Source organism: Aulostomus chinensis, chromosome 19 (genome assembly GCF_037954235.1).
Source record: "Aulostomus chinensis isolate RoL2024-O1b breed Wild chromosome 19, RoL_Achi_v1.0, whole genome shotgun sequence".
Classification (NCBI taxonomy): Eukaryota; Metazoa; Chordata; class Actinopteri; order Syngnathiformes; family Aulostomidae; genus Aulostomus; species Aulostomus chinensis.
In genome coordinates this window covers 13,503,611-13,531,113 of record NC_141338.1, presented here as the reverse complement: position 1 = coordinate 13,531,113, position 27,503 = coordinate 13,503,611, and the positions used below count along the sequence as shown (strand labels likewise).

The following is a 27,503-nucleotide window of genomic DNA, read 5'->3' as shown; positions in this document are numbered from 1 at the left end:
GGGGGGGGGGGGGGGGGCTGGAGCCTATCCCAGTGATCATTAGGTGAGAGGCGGGGTCCAGGCTGACCATGTGATGGACTGGCAGCCTGTCCATCACATGGTCAGCATAAATAGACAGACAACCATTCAGATTCACACCTACAGGCAAGTGAAAGTCTCTAGTTAACCTAATTGGCATGTTTTTGGTGTGTGGGAGGAAGTCTGTGCACCCAGAGAGAATATCTGAAGCACATCAGAAGGTGCTACTGACCAAATTATAGACCGTTCTTGTCGAGATGGATTTGGTGATAATCTGCTGTATAGTTTTGTATAATCGAATAAAAACAGGCAGATGGACTGACAGCACTGAAATGTTGCCTCCGTTGTGGGGGTAACTAGGCAGACAAGTTACTTTTTTGATCTTGGAAATACGATTGAAGGGTATTTGCTTAATTCTTTTTTCTTTTTTTTTCCTGGAAAGGTCCATAATAAAGGGGCAGCACAGTGGTGCAGTGGTTAGCACTGTCACCTCACAGCAAGAAGGTTCCATATTCCAGCACAGGATCGTTCTGTGTGGAGTCTGCATGTTCTCCCTGTTCCTGTGTGGGTTCTCTCTGGTACTCCAGCTTCCTCCCACAGTCCAAAGACATCAAGAGGGGACGAGGCTGATTGATACTCTAAATTGACTGTAGGTGTGACTGTGAGTGTGAATGGTTGTCTGTCTCTATGTGTTGGCCCTGTGATGGACTGGTGACCTGTCCAGGGTGAACCCTGCCTCTCACCTGAAGGCTGCTGGATAGGCTCCAGCCCCCCCCCCCCCCCCACACCGGACCCTTTACAGGATAAGAGACATAGAAAAAGGATGGACAGATGGATGGTTTAGAATAATTAGGCAAAGTTACTAGAACTTTCAACACAACAGCAGGTACAAAATCACACTGTTACTTTGTTATATAGATGAAAATATCTGATTGAGGATGGAATTTATGGAGACCCACAGAATTGGTCCATTAATTTTTGGATACAAAAACAAACTGACATGATGCAGTTGAAGAGCTCAGGCTATTCAGTGTTTGGTTGACACTCTGAGATTGACCATCGTGAGCCAGATTTCACTGTATATTTTTTATGACATCCTTTTGTCTATAAATCTAAATTGTGCAATAACCCTTGCAGCCTTGGCAAACTGATAAACTCTAATTATGACATGCACATTTTTCAGTTTTGTCGTCTGTTCCCCTGCACCACTGTGGTAGCCTGCCCTCGCTCCATCAACGCTAGCACTTCTCCTGCCATGCCTTCTCATTTCCTCAAAGCTATTGACAGATGTGAAGAAACTTGTGTTCTGCTACCAGATGTTCATAAACCACATGAGTTAAGTTTGTTTTTTACAAGAAAGGAGGGAGACATTGCTTCTCACTACTGGTTCACTGCTGAAGCAAAGTTACAAATCCTGGAGGGAGCATCAAAATGTGCCCTCAGCACAGTCAAATTCTATCACCAGACCACTGCACTCCACACATGAAACAGAGTATGTCGCTTTAGCGCAGAAACTAGGGCTGTGCAATTAATCAACATTTAATCTAAATTGCAATATGCTCGACTGCAAATGGCAGGAGAGTGCCGTATTTTTTTGAGGTAAATTGCGTGTCAAAGCACCACTGTGAATTGAATATTTGTGGTGCTGCAGAGACGTCCTGCCCTCACATCGCATTCCACAGACTGAAGACATCTTCGGTTCAAACAGCTCCCCACAAAAGTTGCACATTCATTTTAAAAAGCTTTCAATAAACATTAGAATAATTAACATTTCTTCAATATTGAAAATTAACAATCAAAATGATCGCAGGGGAGGCACGGTGGTGCAGTGGTCAGCACTGTCTCCTCACACCAAGAAGGTTCTGCGTTCAAGTCCTGGCTCCATCACAGGATCTTTCTGTGTGAGTCTCCATGTTCTCCCTGTTCCTGTGTGGGTTCTCTCTGGTACTCCAGCTTCCTCCCACAGTCCAAAGACATCAAGAGGGGACAAGGCTGATTGATACCCTAAATTGACTGTAGGTGTGACTGTGAGTGTGAATGGTTGTCTGTCTCTATGTGTTGGTCCTGTGATGGACTGGTGACCTGCCCCCCCCCCCCCCCACGACCCTTAACAGCATAAGCAGTAGGAAATGGATGGATGGAAATAATCACAATTGGGTATTAAGTCCAAAACGTGCAGCCCAGTAATTTATTTTTCTGCTTTGTATCATTGAACATGCATGGTAGATTGCTGCAGAGAACTGATGGGATTGTTAATGCAGTCGTTGGAAGTAAAAAGCCAGTGTCACACTATGGCTGAGCTACACTGTTGGCACATGACTTCTGCATCACCACAGCTTGCTTTGCACTTATTTTGTTATGCCATTAATGGTCCAAGATGACCTGTATGGTCTCATATGAGATACAAAAAAAATCTTCAAAATTGCAATATTAAAACTGCAGTTTTAACCGATGTATTTTAAGGCGATAAACAAAACCTCAAAATGTCTTCACAAGATTAGGCCTTTGATCGGCCATTTTGAACTGACAGAGGCGGATAAGCTAAACAAGTAAGAACATGTCACCTGACAAACATGGCACAGCAAAGCACCACAGACCTTTGAGTTCCAACAAGGGTTGTGCTGGCATAAAAAGAAAACAACCCTGGAAAAGCAAAAATACCTGGTGCAGAGCAGGCCAGCAAGCCAAGATACACTTGGAGAGTCTGAACTGGATGCCAAGTCTTGTTTATTGTGGACTTGCCAACAGGGAACAAAGACTACACCTGCTTGAAACTAACAACAACAAAAAAATCCTTTCCAAGCCATCTTAACCTCCTCTTGGCTTCATCACACAGCTTCCTGATCAGTCTCCTGCATGTCACTGTGTTCTTGACACAAGCGTTCATAAAAGTGAGGGAGATGATGCACGCGCGTATTCCTCAAAGGGTTTCATTCTGTTTCACAACAATAGATAAGAGAGCTTGGAAAAGAGGACATCAGATCTTCCCTCCTTTCTCACTTGCCCAGTTCTGTCCAATTGCTCCATCCATCCATTCATTTTCTATCTTTCCAATTGCTGTGTGAAGCAAATGGTCTTTTTCAGGATGCTACATAACTTGTCGGTCGCTGCCCCTGTAATTCCAGTGCTGGAAAACGGGTTGAGGCGGCGGGACTCAGGGTGCTGTTAGACCATCTGACAAGCACTTAGGCTGAAGTAAACCAAGACCTTAGAGCTGGTTGTTTTTAGGAAGTCCTGCCAGGGTGTATTGTAATTGTAAGTTCTTGTAGCGAAGTAAACAAATAAAAGAAAGAAATCTTCCATCTTCAGTCGGTTGAGGTGAATTTTACCGGCCACACCTTTTTAGAGAAAGATGAAATGACTTTTCGAGGAGAGAATGTGTTTCTCAACAAAAAAATGGTTAAGAGCATCAGATAGTTTAAAATGAGTCAATCCCTGCTATCACTGATGGCGATCATTGTAGTGTTGACGGTATTGAAGTCTCCCATCCATTACTGCAGTCGCATGTTGCTAAGGAAAAGAGCATTTGATATTTTTTTTTGTGCTGCTTGTGGCAAGTTCTTGCCTTTGTTCCGATTGAACTGCAAAATACCTAAGCAGTGCAAGAGTGATCGCTGCTGTGTGCTCTACCATCTGCTGAAGTCACTGGAGCCGAGAGATGAAGGATTGCCAAAAGTTTATCATACGTGGGATGACATTACTACTCCTCTGAAGCCTTTTCCCTCCTGGAGAAACCCAATAAAACAACTTGTAGTCAATACCCATTTGTAACAGTGCCGCTTTCTCCCCTCAAACATACCAAATAGAGTCATTCCAGGGTAAAAGATTGATTTGTGATAAAAACCTGACACGATCACAGTTGAGAGGGATTTGTGAGCAAGGAGCTCACAAAACGGATGCTCTCATGTTCTCCAAGATGATTTTTGTGTGAAATATGTGTTTTCTTCATTTTGGAAGTTGTAATTGTTGGTGCTGTTGAACTGTACTGTTGTACTAGAAATACCTGAGACCCTCTAGGAAGTTCCAGTAGTTGTGAGTAGAGAAATGTACATTTCAAAAAGGTAGAACACACGCCCCGTCCTCGCCCATCTACCGGTTGATACAGATGATATCAGGAAGTGCAGATGGACTTAGATTAAAGCCACAGAGCAGAATATTTGTCATCATATGCTCCACCGTCACCATCTCCACTCTTTCTGTTGTGGCTGTGAACAAAAAAGTTTAAATTGTTTTTGAGCATCACACAACCCCCAGAAAATGACTCATTCACTTTGATTCATTTAGTCTGATCAGATTTAAAAGTTTAGAAAAGCAGGACAATTAAGTTATGTAGCCACGTGCAGGTTAAGAGAGAGCTAACCGGAAGTAGCCGTCTCGATTTCTCCCGACACAAACTCCCTGTACTGTGAGATGCAGAGATTTACCTGGAGGGCATGACCTTAATGAGCATTGTGTGTGCTCAGTTAGAGAGACCTTCAATGTCAGAAACATTCATTTCTATGAAAATGTGATGCGCTTTAGCTGTACAAACACGGCTTGCTAAAATCAAGAACACAAAAAACAAAATCCAGACTACTTTGCTGGTGGTACGAGCTCATGGCACCACTGTTTATATTGGACTGTAAAAGCTTGTTTTAAGGCAAAGCCATCAAACTGTTTCAGCCATTTAATCAAGTTTGACTGGTGATTCTGTGCAGTTTTATGTCCTTGGACCATTGAGGGTAATGGCTCTGTCCCATTTCCTGTAGATAGAAGCCTGGTGCTGTTCGTCCTGGATAACCCCCTTGAAGGACATTGGTGAAACTGAGAGGTGTTCCTCTGAGGGACTTCCTCAGACATTGAGTTGGACATTCCTCATGTGAGGTTTTAGCTCATTTTGCACAAAACAATTTCCCCAAAAAGATTGGAAATACAGCCGAAGTTATTGATGGATAAATTTGATTCAAGTAATACTTGTAATGGTTTAAAAACAGATACCATTACAAATCATTAATGTGCTCTCACGCAGAGACATCTAGGACAGCACTCATCCACTGAAGGAGAGGGAGAGAGACCTGAATCCATCACTCAGTGTGGTGGAGTCTTCTTTAGTCTTCATTTTGATCTGGAGACTGTGAGATCTTGTACCCACATACTGTGGCTCCAGTGACAGCTTCAATTTCAGGTCGTACTTCTTCCTCTGTGCCACTGCAACAGTCATCATCAATTGTGATGGCTGTCTTATATTGGGAAAACCACGTCTAACTGGTCTTGTAATCGTTGAAATGTGTGCTGCTGCACTTTTAATTGAAGTTTTTACAGTAGTTTGAGTAATTGGGGTTGAAGAGACGACTAGCTAACATACATATGCTCTGTCTTTGTTGAAAAAATGAAGCTTTTCCTCTGAGATTTAGACTTGTGAGACTTTACGAAAGTTAAATGATGAAAACTTTGTGAGCACATCAAGAACTTGACCAGTGCAGCAGCTCAAGTACTATAACATTTCATCCACAGCCAATATTCTGTTTTTACCTTGAAAGCTGCAGTTGTTGTTTTTTTTGTTTTTGTTTTTCCCCTCATCTACGCGGTTCTCTCTCTACTGCTGCTAAGGACAAACTATTTTGTCAATTTTCTTTTTATGTTTGATAGCCTGGGGCACCAGTCAGAAGTTTTGAGGGTCAAAGTTTGGCTTTTATTTTATTTTATTTATTTATTATTTTTTTTTTTTTTTTTTACATATTCTTATTTGGTAGCGTAATATTGATCTTTTAAAAGGATTAATGTTGCATTTCAGGGCTGATGTATTCCCTCCCTGCTATGTATATTAGTGAAACTGGTAGCTCATCCAATGATTGAACCACGTCCTGATGTATTCCTGCTTCAAGGAAATGGTAGCCTGTTACTGACACAATTCGTTTTTGATAAGTCCAATTATTTCTTCTCAGAGGGTTAAAAGGTGTGATGAGATTAACCAGCTCTTGTAGTAAATTATGCTTTTCCCATCATGAGTGCACTCCTGGCTGACTGAGTCTGGTTGTCACCCGGCTTGTCTGTTCACCTCGTTGTGGCGGTGCCATGACCATCTAAAGGCATTGTTTTATATAGGTTGTCAGGAGATGCTTTAAAATGCACACGCGCGCGCACACACACACACACACACAGTCACATAGAAAAGGAAAATGCATGCCAGCAACTGGATGTAATTGACCTGCCGGAGTGTCTGTTCTATGGATGAGAGAGACTTTTGTCTTTTAAAGATTTAAAGCGCTGTTGGTGTGATGACGCTCTCACCACCACCCAACAGATCCCCTTCATCGTGCTTGAGGTGAATCTGACTTGAATGGAGTTCGATCCACAGCAAGACGAGATCAAAATGCACTCCATGTCATGAATGTTCATACGTGGTTTTTAGGATTTTAAACTTTCCGGATGTCAGACAAAATTTTTCATCAGGAAAGTTTAGCTAGATTACGTGATTTTTTTTTTTTTTTAAAGCAAGAAAATCCTCTCTACCTCTCCCACTCAGAAAATTAAAGGAGAAACTAGTAAAACAGACAACTGCAGAAAAAGACTGTTCGATGTGTTGCATCGGTGTGTCGTTCTGGAAGGAACAAGGGTTGGTTGTTTTTACTCTCTCTTCTGAGAGCTGATGTGACCGGACCCAAGCCCAGATAAAATATGTAAATATTTGTCCTGTTTGGTCCCATTTAACGCAACCCATGAATGTGAGCATGAGTCATTTAAGGCATATTTTTAACCTTGAATAATCTTTGAATGTTTATTTATGTTCACATCATCTATTGCCTGACTCTGGATTGCTAAAAGAATCCATGTGGGAGAAATCAAAACTCTCCCACCATGAGTAATATCAAATTTTTACCCTTTAGTTTCTCTGAAATTTGAGATACAAGCGAGCTCATCACCTCCAACCAACACCAGCCTTGACTCTCATCCACCACACTGATCGTCTGGTCCACCCCGGCTCTCCTGCTGTCCCTATTAACTCAAACACAGATGATGAGAACCGTTTCATGTTTTTCACGATTGAAGACATTTGAGTGAAGATAACCTCTCCTGTTGCTGTCTCACACTTGGCTTATCAGCTGGATATATAAGGTGCTGTTAAGAAAATTGTAATTTCACACATGACACCATGGGGGGGGGGGGGGGGTTCACTACACGTCGTCAATTCTTATCAGAGGTTCCAAATAATTAGCAATCAAAATTCTTAATTTTCTGGATGTGTTCTCAGAAACCTGACTGAGTTTATAAGCTTTGTTTTCTCTTGAAAGTCCAAGATGAAATTGTCTCACATCATTTGGAAAGATTGTTGAGAAGATTTTTGTTTTGTGCCATCAAGGCTGTGAACCATATGTCACGGGACAACAACTCAATCTGCTCCAGTTAGACCTCCCATCAGGCAGCAGCAACAACCAGCCTGTGTGTGTGTGTGTGTGTGTGTGTGTGTGTGTGTGTGTGTGTGTGTGTGTGTGTGTGTGTGTGTGAGAGAGTGAGTGAGTGGGGGGGGGCAACAGCTGCATAAATGGGAGTAATGAAGTGAAGGATAAAGGGGTCAGAGGCGTCTTTTATGATTGTATTCATTATTTGCCATAACAGTTTGTTCCCATCAGACAGTTGATTGGCTCCCTCTAACAAAGACAATTACAATGAAGAATGAAGCAAAACACACCAAAGAAAATCTCAGCCTAACTCTTAAATTGAGAATTTATTTGCAGGTGAAAACAAAATATAATTTATATCTGGAGGTCAATGAAAAGCGGCTCATAAGAAATATGGCATAGTGAAATAAAAGCACAAATGATGACACTCTGTCTGTATGATGTTTAAAGCTCTAATTTTAAGCCGGACATAAATAATTCAGAGGGATGTAGCTGTTTCAGAAAAGTGGCCTTCAGCTCAGGAGAAAATAGGGGTGAATTATTTGACTCATCATATATCTTATTTTGACATTTCCTGTTGTCAAGGGTACGTCTTCCCTCCGCTGTGATGAATCCCCTCAAGGGTGAAATTCTCATCCAGTGGAGCAGACTTCATCATCTAAAAAGCAAACTTATATTTGTGTATCTTTTGGAGAAAAAAACTAGAATGTCGCTGCTACTAATCTGTTCCCTGAAGGTGTTCCAGAGCAGGTGGTTCTCCTCTAACCTGCTGTTTTTAAAATGCAGCTTTGTTTGGCTGTGGAGTGTGCAGTCGGCGGTACCACACATGGACAGCTCCGCCGACACATTGAGGGAGAACAACGGCAGTTAATTAAACAACTCTTAATATCTTTAAGTCACTGCCAGCTTCACCTCGCTGCTATCTCACAACAGCCTTCTCCCTGCCTCATCAGCTCGTCTCTACGGCATTGTTAATCACTGTTTCTACGTCTTGGTTCCACTTGTAAGACAGCAGATGGTTAGTCCCGGCCTGGCTCCCACAAAGGTATCCGATGCATGAATTGTTGTTCTTGGCAAATTTTGTGACGGCACGGTAATCCCTTGAAAACATGTAAACTTGTCAGGTCAGCCCTGAAGGTAAAACATTGGTGCTTCAGCGAATTCTAGAGCTTTGTAATCATTTTTTTTTCAGGAAAATGAACCTTATCAGACAAATCCGTTGCTGAGTAATTGCCTTCGCTAATTCCCCCCCCCTCGCCATCTCCTAGTGCATTGTTCTCAGCGGGACATTAAATCTTGGTCCACTAAGGCCATCTCCTAATGTGTGTGATGATGCTGAATAGTGAAATATTAAGCACCACGTTAACTGGACCAGTCGATCCCTGCTGTTTGCCTGATGTTCCTGGCGTCCATTAGGAGTTGTAAGAGGCAGAAATCTCTATGGGATCAAGTAAGTGGAGGTCTGGGAGTGGTGTTTTTGCTTCGACAGGAAGCAGATTGCTTCTATTAATTATCACTCCACCAACAATCTGCCTCTGACAACTAATTACTCCGACTCAAACAAAAGCATCATTAAGCAGGTGAATTTTTCATGGCATTCAGTTTTGTGTGCCCCTCTGTTTACATCTCGGTGAGGATGTGTACATGTAAAAGAAAAGAAACGACGATAAACAGGAAGTTCAAGTTCACTATTATCATTCTTATTATCTGAACACATAGAGGTTAGAAAAACAAACTACTTTTTTCCCCCTCAAACTTTTATCTTGTTAGAATAAAAACAAGCGCAGCTAGGATGTGTATTAGGAGCATGAATGGGTCACTGTGGATGTAGGAGGTTTCATCATATTGTTTCAAGTCTATACTGGCAGACTTTACTTTTCAGTTCAGCATTCATATTCTTGTGTATTTTTTAGAAAACATTTGCTGCAACCCCATGAAACTATTTCAGATGAAAACAAGTGTATACCGAGACTGCTCAGCTCTGCTAAGGTGATATGGTGTCATCATAACTCTGATCAATTCCAAAATCAAGCCCGTTGTTCCTCAGCCCAAGTTCTGTCAGCCAAAAAAAAATTCCATCAGTCACCCCTCAAGGTCCTGCGTTATGAAAGCTGCATATGTTGGCTGCATTGATCATAAACAGACTGGACCCAATGTCAAACTGTATGCTGTCCAGTGTCTAATATATTTTTAAAGTCACAAGCATTGTTGATGAAGGTCAAAGCTTCTTCTGAGTCGGGACTGGAGGAATTGCAAGCAAGAAGCGTTTCAGGGTCTTGAATGAAGCCTTAATTCCCACCCTCAGTATTGAGCATTTGGCTTGATAAAAAGCTTCTTAATGGCTCACTGGTGAATCCAGGGGAACAAAGATTCAACCCCCAAATATAAAAGAATTTGATAGTCTGTAGAGCTACACAAAGCTTCTTTCTCTCTATCTGGCCCTCCCTTCATCCATCCAATTCTCTACACTTCCACATTGTCCGCTGGCATTAGTTCTAATCTGTCAGCCTCACATGGACCGTAGACATGATGACCTGGTGCATACTCTACTCTCAGTCCCTCTTCTCTCTCTTTCTTTTGTCCACCTTTCCTCTCAGTGCCATGTGCTCCTGCAGATTAGAGTCAACATTTGTTTTCTGTATACCCCAGCTAGGTACGGTAAACACAAGTGTGTGTGTCCCAAGCTGAGGCCAAGCTACGGTTAACCAAATGCAGACTTGAGCCTAGCCACCAAGGAACACTAAGCTAGCTTGGCTCGACTTGCTAGCTTTCCATATTTGTGCAAATCTAAATCTCCAAGCCCTGGGTTTTGTCTTGCTTTGCAGTGCCAGACAAGGACTTTTGGGGGGGCTTTTCCATTTCTTTTTTTAGCTGAACATCGAGGGAAAGGTGCTTTAATAGCCTGCAGCCTCTTTAGGTGTCTTTCCGCACTCTGCTTTTGATTGGCAACCCAGGGATTCAGGCAGGATTACCCATAGCTATCTCACTACACCACACTCCTAACAGCCCTGAAAACCTCCTGATCTGTCCGTCATGCATCTTAATTTGCAATGTAAGCAGGTAAGTTGGAAAAAGGATCAAATACCTGAACAGCGGCTTGAACAGGTCAATTTAGGACACAGAGCATGCAGAAAGCTCAAAGCCATCGTCTAAAAATCATCCATGCCTTGTTCAGACTGGCTACATATTGAAGAATATGTTCCGCCGATTGGACCATGGTGCTCACAGCAGCCGCAAGCGTGAAAATACACGGGAATTTGGGGGATTCTGTGTGCTGAAGATGGTTATCGTACTAAAAACAAGAGCTACAGTCTGCATACCGTTTCTATGCAATGTTACAGGTGCATCCAGAAAAGAAGCTACATTGTGCAGACTTCTGGTTTTTGAGCTGTTCTGTCATGACCTGGTTCAGCACCTGCCTTGAATGTTTCTTGTTTTTGTTTTGTGGATCCAGTTTACTTTTGAAATGTCAGTTAATTTTGTGGTTGTAGTGATAAGTAATATTAAATTGCATACAATTAAACAACCAAACGGCAGAGCAGTCAAAAATAAAGCTCAGAGCTAAATGCTAACTACACTAGCTCATGCTAGGCTCACACAGTATCACAAATGCAAGGCAGTATGGACATTACACCTCAGGTCTGAGGCCTCCTACTCTTCATTTATGTAACTATCTCTCTTCCAGACTCCCACGGGATGGACCTGTTTGCAGTTGCAGTGCACGAGTTTGGTCACGCCATCGGTCTGGTCCACACTTCTGCCATGGAGTCCATCATGAGACCATACTACCAGGGTCCTGTTGGAGACCCTCTGAAATATGACTTACCCTATGAAGACAAGGTCCGCGTCTGGCAGCTCTACGGTATGAACAAGTTAAGAGTGCATTTCCATCAAAAAAGGCCATGACAAGACGCGAACACGTGCGCGCGTGCGCAAACACAGCACATGTACACACACACGCACACGCACACGCACAAAACGCACACACACAGCGCACGAAAATGGCATTTCAGCAGAAGATTAGCACTGGAGGATATGCTGTCAAAAAATGAAACAAAGTGGTCACATAAGTATGAAGTGCACCTTATAAATTGAAGTGACAGCTTGCATGACATTTATGGAAGATCATTGCTGGAAATTATTTTACCCACCTTTTCTAAAGCCACTATTTCTACACTGGGATGCATTAAGTCTGCATCATATAACCTTGGGCATACACGTCCATCCTTGTACAGTATATGTGTTCTGTTATCACTAATGAAAACCTGTGCCAGCGCATTACAAACATGATGCTAGCACAGTGGTAGAAAGACTGATGTGTCAGACTGATGATGCCCAGCCTTATCATACAGGAAGCAGCAAATGGGCTCTGTAGAGCAAGGTTATTTATTCAATGAAAACATGGATGGAATTAATTGGAAGTTGTTATGGCATGTGACCTCATCTCACCATTTCCTGATATAGCAAATTGAAATCTGAGAGAAGGGAATGACGGACATGAAGGGGATGACAAATGGAGGGGAGTGAGAGGAATGGAGGAATATGAATTTAGAGGAACTGAATTAAAATTGCAGACAGAATGACACACAGTGTAGAATAACAAATAACACAAGGAAAGGAGGGCATGGAGGGCATGGAGGGGGAGGGTATAATTAACGATTAAGGATCAAGATGTTTTGACGTTTGTATATCAATTTGAGTCGCCGTGTCACCTCATCCCAGGTGTCCGAGAATCCGTCTCCCACACAAATCAACCGGGCCACCCCTCTCAGACGTCGGAACCTCCCGTGCTGCTGGACATTCCTGATAACAGATCCACGCTACTGTAAGTGCCAGAGTAATCTGATGTACCTATTTATTGTGCTTTGGGTTTCTGTCAAACACACAGGCCCACTGACAGACTTGATTTTATTTCTCAATTTTGATTCGTGCAGGGCTCTCTCTTCCCATAGAACTTTAAGATGGGCCACTTTTTTTTTCTTTTTTTTTTTAATTTCCAGCCAGAAACTCAGAGGGTTTATTTGACACCATCTGCCCACCACAGAGTTTTGAGGTGTGCATCTGTTATACAGCACATCTCACTGGAGTGTGGAGGCAACTGGGGAATGGCACATTTCTAAAAAAAGGCAAGCCACCACAAGCAGTGTAATGATATGTGGAATGTTATTTCAACACCACCTAAAAATTGTCACAGGACCAGCCTACGCCCCTTCATGGCAACAGTGATACCTGATAACAGTGGGGTAGAATGATGCACCCTCCCTCAATGTAAACATTGTTCAGGAATCAAGTCAAAGTATTGGCTCTTCAAAAACTAGTTCTTGAACCCCATGACACCTTGAAATATAGTAACCAGACCCGAACCAGATCGTTTATAATGAGGATATGAAGACGGAGACCCAGACAGAAACCGACCCAATTACCCATAATAACAAACGGCACAAAAAAATGAACAAGTCTCGAGTCAGGTCTGGGTGGACTGGAGAAGACCTGCTTTCAAACCCCATGGGGGGGGATCTCCATCCAACACCTATGATCTGCTGTCTGATTCTAATCTGAAGAAGCATCTGGTTGCCTGATACAACAGGAGACCCTCAGAGGTCTTGTGGAGTCCAATCCTGGATGGCCTAGAGATGGTTAAAGGGGACCTACACAAGATAAGAGCTGTCGTTTCACCTGATGTATCTGTTGCATTAAAAAGGAAATAATGCATCTCTCCATTCAGTAAAATAATCTTTGATCTAAAAAGCGTGTATTATAAACTTGATGGCTGTGATTTCCTTCCATGTGCCCTTCAAAATGTCCCACTAAAGGCAAAGCGGCTTTAAAATGATGAAATTCCAGCTCTCTTACTTTTTCACCATGATCAAATGCAGTGACCTTACATCACCAAAATGGCAATTTTGTCAGATGAAAGTGGATGTTTTTCAGCCTTCACTCACTCTGTAATCCCCTTTACTATGACCCTACCTTGCAGAGAGGAGTTTCAATAAAAATGCACAGTGCGATTTTTGGGTCCAACGGTGATGCTTGCTCTACAGCCGACTCAGGGCACATCTTATTATGACAAATGCTGCTCTCATGACTTCAGCTGGTAAATGTGATCGTGCATATAAGCCTTTTTTTATTGTACACTAGGCTTTCATGTTTTAAGTTGATATAAAGTCTTTTACTAGGCATGTTTACAGAACCATGAAACTTGGACAGACCCACAAGAGCAGCACACTTGGTATAGTATTTACTTCTGGGTAACTGCACTTGTGCTGTGGATAAAGATGTCAGCTTTTTAATGGCTGTCTACTCATCAGAATTTAACTTATATTATTTTGGTTTACAAAAGCATATCCTTCCCTTTGCCTGACATATGCTGTGATGCAGTGAATTCATGCAGGAGTACTTCACATGAACTGTAACGCAATTGGTATTTGGAGCTTAATACCAGGTGCCGCTGTGGCGTATTAGCCTGATCGTGAGCTTGGGAGCCAGCCCGTCTAATTAAAGAATTCCCTGAAGCAAGTTGAGCAGCTATCAGCCGGTATTTTTTCTGATTATCAAGGATAATTACCTAGCCTTCACCTTAGTGTAGCCCCCGAGAGGTCTGCCCAAAAAAGAACACAAAAGATAAAAATGTTTCTGAATGTCCACTGGTCAAACAGGTTCCACTAAATACACACACACACACACACACACACACACACATGTCTTTTGCTTCAGTTGACTGGCTCCATTAATCATGTCTCACTCCATGCAGTCACGATACATGAGGAAGCTGGATTAGTCTTGATAAGGCAGCAGCACTGACCACTATGCAGGGTGTAGTCTCAATAGAGCTCTGAATAAAATACGGCCTGGCGGTCTAACACACTCAGCCCTATGATGCTTACAGCCTCAGCGTTGGCAGGCCGGCCACGTCAGTGATTTAAATCACTTAACCCTTGATGATGAATGCACTGAGGGACCTCATCGTGTCAGCCTGATAGCATCTGCTCTTTTGTTTAGCCAGCTTTCACTCATTCATGCACCAACACCCAGTCACAGTGGGTGACAAGAAAAATGTGGATTTAAATTAGGCCCATCCTGAAACGTATTAATGCTAATCTCATCTCAATCAGGGTTTTGTAGCAGATGAACTTTTCTTCACTTTTGTAAACAGTGTGTATAATAGATCACCTCGTCAGAATACAGACACATTGTCGGTGATCTCATTTGAAGTGCTAATAAATGTCCAGTTTTACATAAGACTATTTTTACCATCTTCTCTCTTCTTTTTTTCCTCATTTCTCTCACAGGCTGGCAAGAGATACCCCAGACAGATGCACCAGTTACTTTGATGCAGTGGCCCAGATACGAGGGGAGGCCTTCTTTTTCAAAGGTATAGCACCACAAAGGGAGAATGACAGAAGCAAAGCTACAGAGTTGTGTGGGGGGAAAATGGAAAGAAATTAGCTAAATGAGCTGAAATGTCGGAAGGGAGAGCAAATTAAAGAAGGAGTGAGAGCAGATGAGGAGAGAGGGGTTGTTGCAGACGCCCGACTGAGCCGGTTGAGCCCTGCTGAGAGAGTGCAGTCCAAAATTGCATCAGGCTTTTATGCTCTCATCTGGAGGAATGACCCCTGGAGCCTCCTGCTAACAACAAAACAAGAAAAACACTCGCATACCTTCAGCAGCAGAAGTCTGCTGAACTTGAACTGACATTTTACAAACCTTCATTTAACCTGTTTGATCTTTTTTAAACTAATTGTATAAGATACACAATATAGCATTTTAATTACCAATTATTGTAACTGTTTATATTTTAAGCTTTTTCAAGTCATTTGAATTGATTCAGATGGAGATCGCTTCTAGTGCTTGTCAACCTATTACATACTGGATAGCAAACATTTAACTTGGTAAACCAGGAATTACACATCAAGACTTGACTCGTCCCCTGATGTTTCAGTTCTAGTCCTCACACCCAGATGGTTGCACTTTTTGAAGGAATGAGTCAGTCTGCTGAAGGCAAAGATGATGACAAAGAAACACTGAGGAAACACTCCAAATGCGTTTCTTTTCGAAAAATAATGTACTTGACGCTTCATGCTTTCCTTAGGCCAGGCAGTGAGTTGATTTGGATGTATTTCATTACGCAGATGACACCCAAATATTTCTCTTTTTCAGTAAAAACCAAATGGCATCAGCAGCCTTTTCTCCCTCTATAACTTTTTAGCACCTGTCAATTAGTGGACATCTCGTGCTCTTCATCTATTACCAGTGTAATCACCTTGCATGGCGTTCTCCAGTTGCTCTCTTATTTCAAACCTTAGTCCAGGAATCTACATGGGTTTTTTACCTTCAGGTAAAATTCAAACATGTCAACAAACTGCTTCAATTTTTTTTTCTTTTTTAGTAGAAATATTGCAAAAAAACACAGACATTCTTGGATTTGTAACACATCAACCTTGAATGTTGCTGATCCTTCTCTGTCCTTGTAGGAAAGTACTTTTGGCGACTAACACGAGAGAAGCACTTGGTGTCTCTGCGTCCGGCTCAGATCCATCGCTTTTGGAGGGGCCTTCCAACCAATCTGGACAGTGTGGACGCCGTCTATGAGAGGCCTGGAGACCATAAAATAGTCTTTTTTAAAGGTACTGTCCTGAAATGAGTCTCACTATCTTCACGGAAACTTAATGTCTTTCTTGCTATGTGGCTGGGTTTAGCGATGAAGATCAATACAAAAATATTGACCCTAGAATTGATGTATTTCTAGAGTAAATAATGTCACTCAGCGAATAGTCACTACTGTCTACTAGCCAGCTGTCAGACTCTGAATGGGAAAAATCTTGCTGAAAAAAGTGAATAGATCCAGCTTTTACTGTGAGCGCTCAATTCACAATATTCTGACAGCGATGACGGAGCTCAACTTGAGGATGGCCGCTGTGTAATCAATAATTAAACTCTAGCTTATAGGCCTTGACTCTGTATGACGGCTGACCTGTCTGAGGTGGTGGAAAAGTACACAATGTTGTCTGCTCTTCGATCCTGTCCTCCCTGTCAGGTATAATTTCTAATTATACATCATTAATGAGGCCGCTGCGTTTGGGCTGGATGTGAAAATATGGGCCATGCTCTCACTTTGGAGATACTCGCATAATCCTGCTGCTGTACGATGCTGCAGGTTTTATTAAATCTAGAGAAAAGACTTCCAAAGACAGACAGCTGTCAACCAAAAACTAAAATATTCAACATTTTAGATTGCATTTCTTATGAATCAGTGTCTTCATTGAGGTGAAGTTGTGTTCTTCTGAACCGAACGCATTGCCTGTTTTGACCGGGTGTACGACCCACGCTGCACACGATGGAGAAGATGGAAAAAGGAGAATTATAACAGTTCAGTGATTATTAAGCTTCTCTGATGTAACGAAAGCAGAAGTTTTCAGTTTTCAGAGTTTAAATGTCACTCTGTACTTGCTTGCTGGTCCTCTTAATCAGTCAGCTGCATGAGGCACATTATCGTTAACGGACCTTCAATGTACAGCAAGATGAGTTTTCAATTATGCCCTGATTGTTTTAAGTATCCCCGGGCATTTAGCCAGTCGCGTGCTTGAACAGTATACACAAGTACATTCGTTAATACATCATCAAAGTGTGCATGTCTCAGCACACCCAGAGAAATATACAGCACCTCAGACCCCAGTCCAAACTCGACACTGCACTTCCTTGAGGCACCCGCAAAGCACACGGCAGGTTTGATGTCGTCATGGCGATCAGATGATCTTTTGAAATTTGACTTTATTTATTAGATTAGGAAATAGTCTCACGTCAGACTTTACAGGGAGGAGCTGCTTCGCCTGTACACTTTTTGTTTTCAAAAATATATACGTGCCCTCTTCTTATTTGGCATGAGTTTTGTTTGCCAATGGTCAGTAAGAATGTGCGACCGAGCCTGAAATTGGGTGTTGGTATCCCTGTATTATGCAGTTATAAGTTGAAATGGGTGCAGCCTACTTTTTATATTCCTCTTCTGAACACATAAATCCTTCATAAGAAAAAAAAGAAAAAGGAACTGGTGATACCAGTGTGGTTTTTGCTCAGTGTGCGGTTGGTAAGGACCTCAGATGTGTCAAGGAAAAGATGTGCAAGCACAGGAGGGTTATTAAAATAATGAACAGATTTCCCAAAAGAGAATCTTCCGTGGCACATATCTGCTTATATTTATTTTAGTTCTGTCGTTTCCTTTTTTTTGTCAGATCTCTAGTCCTTCCTTGTATGTCATCCCCTACATGTAGTGTCTGTAGATCTGATCTCACCTCTCTCCTCACACTTTTCAGGTCTAAAGTACTGGGTTTTCAAAGACAATATCATGGAGGAAGGTTACCCCCGTCCAATCAGTGACTTCGGCCTACCCCTGGAGGGCGTTGACGCAGCCTTCGTTTGGCTTCACAACGAAAAGACCTACTTCTTCAAGGACAACCACTACTGGCGCTACGATGACCACCTGAGACAGATGGACCTGGGCTATCCCAAAGACAGCACGCTCTGGAAGGGGCTGCCACCGGGTCTGGACGATGCCATGAGGTGGTCTGATGGTGAGTGGCAGGAGAAATAAGTAGTTCTTTTCTTAATTATGGACTCAATACCAACCATCTGAATAATTTTCTTCATGACCTCATTCACCTATAAAGGCTGAGTGTATCTGGCATAGATGAAGTTTACAGAGCAGAGCCATAGCTGCATTTAATTGCTTTTTCATGTGTCCAAAGTATTTTTGAACCTTTTATCTGTTATTTTACTGGCAACAATCTGCTCAACATTCACACAGTTTAACACAATCAAAGCTTGGAGCTCATCCAGTATAATCATAGGGAGCATCTGAAGGTCACAGCTGCAATGCCTGATACCTCGAAGCATAGCTTCAAATATTTGATCAAATATGCACGTTGATGAGAGACGGAACACCGGTTTTCAAGAAATGTAGCACGCAGATTATTTCCTGTTAATCTGTATATGTGTATTTGTTCCCAGATGATGCCAGGACTGTTTATATTTTGAAAATACCTCTAAAAACTACTCAACAAGAGCAGGGATGTCCCTAACCCCCCAAGCAGCAGCAAGTGAATCCAAGGAAGCTGTCTTCCTGACAGATGTTAGTCTTTGTTCTGTCCTGAGAGGTCCGTCCTCAGTGCTTTGATGTGTTTACTAATGTATGTGCTATTCACCTCCAGCCACCATTACCACAGAGGCTTGAATATAATGTGACATGTATAAATACACAGATAGGAACAGGGGACGCGTCTACGCCTGTTCGGTTTGTTTCTCAAAATAGAGAATAGAGAACAGAGAAGGGTCAGAAACTGAGAGCCCGACATATGGAGACCCCTCGTTATGAGAGATGTAAAGACAGCAGATGATCAGATTAAGGGCTCAGACGGAGAAATCATAGACACAAATGAAGTAAAAGTAAAGCGAATGAACGTTGTAGAGGAAAAAAGGGGGACAGAGATTATATTAACGTACATCAGTATGACATCCAGGAACAGTCAATTAAAAAGAGGAAAATTAAATCCCTGGTGAACAAAGATAGCCTACTTTAATTTAAGTTTGTGTCCAGAGTTTTAAATTCTAAGGGTCTCTGCTCTAATTGTGTGGACTGAACTGAGACCATGAAGGAATGTAGGAAAGACTCGTGTATTCCCCTGCGCCTGCTGCTGCTCACTGGTTAACGTCTGCCTGTGGCAGCCATATTGGATTTCTGACTTGTATATCATTTTAAATATCATGTCGATGCTTTGATTGACCTGCTTCCAATTTGAATCAATAGTTCAACCAGATTAAGGTGCTTCGTGTTTGGCTCTTGAAAAAATGAAACTTTGACTCCATGAATACAAACTTCAGATGAAATAATAAACTGCTTCGAGAAGCAATATTGTGGGAAAAAGAGCCAAATCCAATCTTACATGTACCTGAAATATGAGCTGAATCACAGTCTGTCATTCACATTTGAATGTGTTTAATGAAGATGTTGTCAGAGACCATGTCAGATCTGTCTCATAAGTTATTTGCCAGCAGTGGCAAGGGGCTTGAAATTTGTTCAGCAACTTTGATGGCTGTAGAACTTTAAAGTCTCTGAGGTAAAGAAAGAATAAATGGGAAAAAAAAGACAGAGTGTCATCCTGACCCATGGGCTTGGCTCTCCAGTAATAGTGATGGATGATAAGGAGACTTCTCTGACTCTTCTACTTCTATCTGTGGGGAGTGAGGACCTTTTTCGAAAGGGCAGAATTTTGGGGAAATTGTGGAAGTTATGATCACTCCTCACTTCTTCAAAATACTTCAGAGTTTTGTTGGAAGGTTGTGACTTAGTTTTAAAATAAAGGTAGCACTGTGCCAATGATGGTTCTCAGGGGTACAATAGGTCTCCACACACTTAACAGCACTAAACGTGGGGCTCTGAGAATAAGAGACCTGACCGCCAGCACTTGGATTTGACCCCTCTCTCTACGTTTTTAGCATTTTAATTGTTTCTCTTATCCAATTTAAGCAGCAAGGTTCCTTTTAAAGAACCAGGGTGTAGGTTCTAGTGATGACGTTGCAGGTTGCTCCCCTTCACCACACCCCTCCTAAGTGTGAGTGGGAACATACTGTGGCCTTCGGGATCATGTACGAGCCTTCCTTTCACAAATTGTGGGTTCTTAAACTTCACAACAGAAAATATTTAGCCAGCAGCAACAACTACTAATTCAAACCTTTACTGACGTCACAGGGAAATGACTTTGTCAGCCTGCAATTGCTGTAAACACCGTAGGGGAAGAGGAAATGAGATCATGATGTGAGGTGCTGGGTTGCAGGTTTAGGAGGAAGTATGCACGTAGCGCCTCAGCTAACATCAGCTAATCTTAGTTAACATTGGAGCCGGAGAAATGTTCCTTCACGGGATCGTGGTGGTGCCACCTGTTGTAGTTAAAGCAGCCGGCTGGCCACCTCTTCCCTCAAACACCGCCAGCCATCAGTGGGAGATGTCCCATCGATTCCTCAGCTCATCCAGCAATCTCACATTGCTCTTAATAGTAGAAAGTGCAGCTTCTCCATCCATCTCTGTTGTACGGACCCTGAGTTCTCCCCTCTGTTCCTCCTCATAACATCGGACTATTAAACCTCACCTCGCTTACATATGTTAGTACTTAGAAATCCAGTGCATAGAAATAGAAACTAATGGCAAAAAGCTGTTATAAATAGAACAAGTTGCTCTTTTGTTAGCTCAGAATAGTGTGCATGATTAAAATGTGTTAAATAGTTTTTGCACATGATGAATATCCAGTGTAAGAAATGACTCCCTTCAGTCTGGCTAGAGCACTGCAGAAAGCAACCTTGTACGTCTCTCTGAACTAAACTTTGATGTGATGATGGTGCCACACAGATCATCAGCGTCTGCAGGATTTGTTCCAGCCAGCTGACAGACAATAACATCCGTAGAGTCATGCCGCGAGCATGCCTATAAATAAAAGCTGATAGTGACAACACAATGGTGAGCAGGAGGACTGATGTTCACCAGATAGTGTTTTTTTTTTCCATGAAGTGAGCGCAGTCAACCGACTAAATAGCAAGTACACAAACTATTACAGAGGTACTCTGAAAGTCCATTCATGTGTCAGACACAAACCAAGAACTTTCTGCTTAAAACTCGTCAGGGTGGATGTTTCACCTGCAAATGTGTTTTTCCTGAAGTCCTTTTCTCTCACTTCCATGTTTTGACAGGACTTGAGTCACAATAAGGAGTGCCAGACGTAACACCGGAATATGAAGGGAACATGTCAAATCTTCCAAGCTCTAGTCACACGGGCAAAGACCATTTTGGAAAAAGGTCTATGCTACACAGCCCTTCCAATTTGATTCATTAAGCTAAGCTAACTGGCGGTCTCTGTGGGTGTCAGCTCCCTAATTCCTTTAAAAAAACAAGTCACCGAAACCTGCTCTGCCTCTGATATCCATTAGAGTGAACATTGTGTTATAAACCAGATGCTCAGCATGCTCGTATGTTAGAGCTGAAATCAGTTCTGAAGGAGCACAGATGGTTTGGGGTATGATAAACTTATCATTAATACAAAGAAAGAGCTGATGCGGACTCAAATCAGAAGGTGCACGCCACACTGGGAAATACACCGCTACTGAGCCAGATTAAATTAGTTCCTATGACTAATGTAAACCTGTACATACATTTCTGATCATATTTCATATTAATCCAATTATTTGTTTCATAAGGTGTTCTGCTGCGTGTGAAAGCACTAAACATAAACATTTTCAACCCTGGTTCACTGATTCATGAAATTAAAGGCCCTTGATGTTGTAGCTGTTCTCCAAATGAGACTAAAGAGGAATCAGGGCCACTGTGAGCAATAAAATGTGCGCTCCTGTATTATTTTGAGACTGCCCTCCAGACAGATTGTTAATAGAACGACCCAAAATGGCCGACGTGTAGGAAATCAGATGCTGTCTGTATATAGACAGCGTTGGCGTCAGGACGAGGTCAGGCTGAATGTTTGTCTTCATCTCCAGGCATGTTTTTGGTTTTTTTTTTAAGGCAGAACCTTCCCCTGAGTTAAATAGATCCGAGTGAGTACTTGGAGCTAAACTGTCAATCTCACCTTTGACTAGTTGTCAACCTTTCATATAAAATGTGCTTAGAGACATGATCTGACACTGATAGGGGCACTAACATAGGAGCTGTGGTTATGTGAGAGAGGGACGCAACAGACACACACACTCATACTCATACCAACCCTCTCTCTTCCCTCTCCCTGTGAAGGCTCGTCCTATTTCTTCAAGGGGAAGGAGTACTGGCGAGTGCCGGGTAGTGATATGGAGGCGGAGGCAGGATACCCCCGCCTCATCGCCAAGGACTGGCTGCTGTGCACGGAGATGCAGTCGGACTCTCCGGACACAGAGTCCAAAAGCACTGAGACACGAGTCAACGGGCACCATCACCCGGACCACGCGGAGAACGGATACGAGGTGTGTTCCTGCACCTCTGACTCTGCCTCGCCTTTGGGCGCCCGCCCCTCCCCGTCCCCCGTGTGGCTGCTGCCACCCCTCTGGACGCTCTCGCTGGCCCTCCGCTCTGAACTGCTATGATGCCACAACATTGGACAAGGTTCTCAAGCTGATCGGAGGGCTGAAGGACACTCAGTTAAACAATCAACTTGAAAATGATTTTCTTAATATTAAATTTGGCATCCTTTTTATTTATTTCACAAGGCCTTTGGTGGGTTTTTCCCACCTGAAGTGCTCATCCTCATAGCCCTTTACAGTGCTTTATAACATTTGTAGACTGATCAAACTGCCTCATTTCTGACAGGAACAGGATACGTGGACAGAGCTGCACGTCCAGAGCACCAGCAGCGATTCTTTCCCTTCATATGCGGCATCTTACAGCAGCAGGGTGTGAGAGAGGTAGGGGGAGGGGGGGGCATTCTGGGATGCACGCAGGTCAACAGCAAGCACACACTCCCGTTATTTTGACATCAGATTGGATGCTTTATTACTGTCCATTCAGTAAATTTACAAACAGCATCTTATTGTCGCGTCTATCTTTATAATGTCATTTTAAATGTTGTGTCTCTGGGATCAGGGAAGGTGAAGGAGATTTGGATATTCTGAATGAACCTCCAGGTTTTTGTCTCCAAAGAAAATGGTTCACAAGTCGTGCAGATTATCCAAGCACAGCAAACTCCTTTTTCATTCCTGGTATTGAATAGATAACAAATCTATCGGCATGATGCAGTGCTGCCAGTGAGATATTAAGTGTGTGTGAGGCGAATGTCCATCCAAAGTCTGACCTGATATGAGGGAAGAAACCCGAGCTGTCGGATTTCAATCCAGATGAAAAAAATTGATGAAAAAACATTAATCAACCAAAACATTAGAACCACCAGCCTACTCATGTGCCGGTCCCCCTTTGGGAACCAGAACAGCCCTGATGCATCGAGGCATGAAGTCCACAAGATCCCGTCGAGGTGTCCTAAGGTGTCTGCGCTGAGACAGCAGCAGATCCTTCAGGTGAGAGTTGGGGTCTCAATGGATGGGACTGGTTTGTTCAGCACATCCCACAAATCCCCACCACCACTACACATAAGCGGTTTCCAATTATGTGCAAATTAAAAGTGGCCGTTAGAGTGATCCAAGGTTCAATCACGATCACCTGTGCTTCTGAAACATTCTCTGCTCTTGGTTTAACTGTCATTTTGTATCAAATTCAGGCATAATCAGAGTTCTCAGAGCCACCCTGTTGGACCAGCTGGGCCATCAGCACATCCTCCTACTGAAGGTCACAGCTCGCCTCCTGGATTTATTCTTGCTGTAAAGAGATATCTACCTATTAGATGGATATATTTGAGTTGAAGGGTTCTTCGGTTATGCCAAATCAAGTTGACGGTGTATATTTTCAGCTGGGTTTTCTTATGTAAAATATTTTTGTAGAAAATTAAAAAAAAGAAAAATCTGTACAATTCTAAGTGTGGTGAATTTGTCTGGAGAGATTATTTGGAGTTCTAGACTCGTCTGGAGCTTACGAGCCAACTGGGAGCCGCTCATCTTCTCTGATGTTCTTAAGAGTCTGTTCTCTTGTAATGACCACTGATGTTCATTATGAATGCAAAGTACATCACCTCAGTCTCTCTCTGTCTCACACACAGTTGCTTTCTGAGGAGATATGCTGGCAGAGGATCTTAGTTTGCCCATGTTTCTTAGGGAACGTCACATTAATCCACAAATATTAATCAGCTGTGAGCAGCTAAAGAGACCAAAGTTAAAAGCGTGTCATGCCCGTCAAGAGATACACACACAGACACACAGTCAACCTTTGCTACAGCACGTTACACTCGTCACTAACGTTATACACACCAGTCGTCTCCATGGCTGCAAACACCCATTCCCACACCTAAAGATGTACTAAACCGAACCGAACCAAACATTTATGGCGGCCCGAAACCTGGTCATTCCTGACAGACCCGCCTGAGTGGCACCGATTTCAAAGTTTGTAACTACGAACATTTTAACTTAACAAAAGTGACTCATACAATCCATCATCAGATTCCTTACCAAGCCGGTCCACAATCAAAACAAAGCCCCTTTTTTTGCTGAATAAATCAACTGCTTGGTTCTGCTCATTTCAGCACAGCTCCGTTTGTATCGCCGATTCCAGAATGAAGAGTGACTCATTTTAACAACAAAACACTCGGAATAACATTATGGTCCTCTTTGGGTTTGGGTGAAGGAGGTCCAGACAGAAAAGGTGCTGCAAGGTTTAATAGATGGATGGACGGATGGATATAGATATCTATGTAGCTATCCATACATACAGATATCTATGTAGATGGATATCTGCATATGTATATCCATATATACTGTAAATAAAAGCCTCTCCTGTTCTCTTTATATCTTTAGAAACATTTGGTGATGGAGTTTATGGTTTAAAAATCAAAGAGGAACATCAACAAGCCAAATTAACAGTATTAAGTGGAAAATAAACATGAATGGCATAGCAGGTGTATATATATATATATATATATATATATATATATATATATAATATGATATCCACGGCGACTGATGTCCATAAAAGGGTGCACTTCTTTATATTCATTTTCCTCAACCTCATTTTTCCACTCTGCCATGAAAGGATCCATCTTTGCTGTGGTGGGTGGTATCTTTGATCCGTGAGCTCTTTAACATTTGCTCTTTTTCTCAGGTACACTCAGTTATTACAACGGCACCAACAGAGCTTGAACCCTCCTGGACTCAGTTGACATGACAACACGTGGTACAGAACTCATAAGGGTCTTGGAAACTCGAGTTTGTATGGATCCATAAAGACCTTCAACAGGCAGGTGTTTGCATGGATGTGTGTTAGTTGAAGTCAAACAGGCAGAGTGAAAGAACAAACCCACCATTAAATGGACAGACGTAGAGATAGATGGAGTGAAATGTCATCTCCAGCGAGACCGAAGAACTGAAAGAGAATTTAACTGCAAACAACCTGGATGAGGACGTTGGCCTCAAGACGATTCTCTCTTCTTGCTTCTTATTTGTAACATTTTGTCGATCGTGTTTAGAGAGGATGTTGTGTTGTAAGATATTTTGGTAGGAAAATCTTCTTCCTTCAGTGTTTTTATGTGTTGGCACATTGCGTAGCAGCGTCTGCCAGCAGCGCGTTAAAGTCATAAAGCTTCCCTGCACCTCTCAGCAGGATCCACTACTGCACCACGAATCTCAGTCAGCAAAATGACCGCAAACACTTTTATCAAACACATTCGACCAAAACTAAACATAAATATCAGCAAGGGAGTGACTAACAGCAGCGTTTACTGTGAAATAACTAGAAAATGTACTTCTAAAATACTCCAAAGTTACTCACATAAACTAGCTTCAAACTCCACTCATAAGGGAAGTTGTCCTTCACTCGAGTGAAGATTGACTGATCATGCCTGATCGATTCATGGCTCAGCTATAAAAATGTCTCCTGCATGTTCACAGTGGAGTTTGGTCATGTGTTTTCCTGCAGGCTGGTTATTACTATGAATTGAAGGGGGTGATATACAGTTTCCCACAGGACATCATTATTTCCTGCTACCTGCAATGACTAAAATAATTCATGTCACACACACTGCCTAACTACTAATATATGACAAATGTGTCATGCGTTGCCAGGGAGAATGAGAGACTGGGCTGGATCAGGAATGCATGACTGGATGTAAATAGTCTACTACTGTTCATCAGGAGGGTTTTTCATCAACCGTGTCCAACCACTGGATAGTGATCAACCAGTCAGCCACAGACGGATCCTGAGACGTGTAGAATTGATTTATTTTTTAATCTTTGGAGTTAAATGTGTCATTGTTTTTCCTGCTTGATCACCCTGGCAACACATTCTGCCCAATACGCTTCAGAACACTACAATTTTTATCCATCCATTTTCTTCCACTTATCCTGTTGAGGGTTGCGGGGGGTGGAGCCTATCCCAGCAGCCTTCAGGTGAGAGGCGGGGTTCACCCTGGACAGGTCACCAGTCCATCACAGGGCCAACACATAGAGACAGACAACCATTCACACTCACAGCCACACCTACGGTCAATTTAGAGTATCAATCAGCCTCGTCCCCTCTTGATGTCTTTGGACTGTGGGAGGAAGCTGGAGTACCAGAGAGAACCCACACAGGAACAGGGAGAACATGGAGACTCACACAGAAAGATCCTGTGATGGAGCCGGGACTGGAACCCGGAACCTTCTTGCTGTGAGGTGACAGCGCGAACCACTGCACCATTTATCGAGCAATGCTGACTTTTTTTTTCCTAAATCCAAACTTCACCAATAAAGTGTGTTTTTCCTCTGGAATGCTCACACGTACCCGTCCTGAGGTCATGAGGAGGGTTTGTTTTGTTTGTTTGTTTTTCTCTTGAATTTCTTCTTCATGACTCCAGAATGCAAGGAGCCAGCCGTGTACGTGCAGGAACGAGTCCTAAAACGTAGAACTAAGTTGGCATCGTTTAACTTCTGTTCTTCGCCTCAGGCTTGATTTGGTTTCCACATAAATGGCTGAAATAAGCTCAGTGGTTCACACTAGCTTGTGATCGGTAGTCAGTAAATACCGGCCTTGTGAATTTCAAACAAGTGGCTAAACGGGAAATGATAAACATCACAACAGAAAACAGAAGCGCCAACACAATTACGCAGCTTATTTATTGCACAAAAAAAAAAAAAAATTCAACGTAAACGTCTCCCTGGCCTTGCGGGGAGCTTGTGATGCTATTTTTCAGGTAAGCCTTTTTCCCTGCAGAACATTTTCAGACACCATTTTTAAAAGTCGGAATCCAGTATTGTTGACATCCTTGTTTGCATGCACAAGATCGAACAGAAGACTCCTGTACAGGTCATAATCCGCAACATACAGTATATCACGAGTTCATGTTGGTGACTTGGACTTCCTCTGCATAGACGGACATGGTGGTGACAGAAGAGGGATTTTTTTCTTTTATTCTTGTTTCTTTTGTGTGTGTGTGTGTGTGTGTGTGTGTGTGTGTGTGTGAGAGAGAGAGAGAGGTAATTTGAAATCCTTTTGATGATGAAAAACAGAAAAGA

General features: G+C 42.5%; 1 protein-coding gene across 4 annotated transcripts in view; it reads left to right on the top strand.

The window, feature by feature from the left end:
* LOC147244158 (matrix metalloproteinase-17-like) overlaps positions 1–23,815 on the top strand; it is a 67,843-nt gene extending 44,028 nt beyond the window's left edge. The window contains exons 5-13 of one of the 4 annotated variants that reach the window (XR_015110441.1): positions 11,083–11,259; positions 12,120–12,222; positions 14,687–14,769; positions 15,869–16,021; positions 17,705–17,962; positions 22,177–22,382; positions 22,726–22,820; positions 23,337–23,426; positions 23,627–23,815. Coding sequence is in view for 3 of the 4 variants with exons in the window: in XM_086187840.1 (XP_086043966.1) it covers positions 11,083–11,259; positions 12,120–12,222; positions 14,687–14,769; positions 15,869–16,021; positions 17,705–17,962; positions 22,177–22,502 (1,100 nt within the window). In the remaining variant the exon portion in view is untranslated. The other 3 variants (XM_086187842.1, XM_086187841.1, XM_086187840.1) reach the window with 3 other exon arrangements.
* Positions 23,816–27,503: the final 3,688 nt, after the last annotated feature.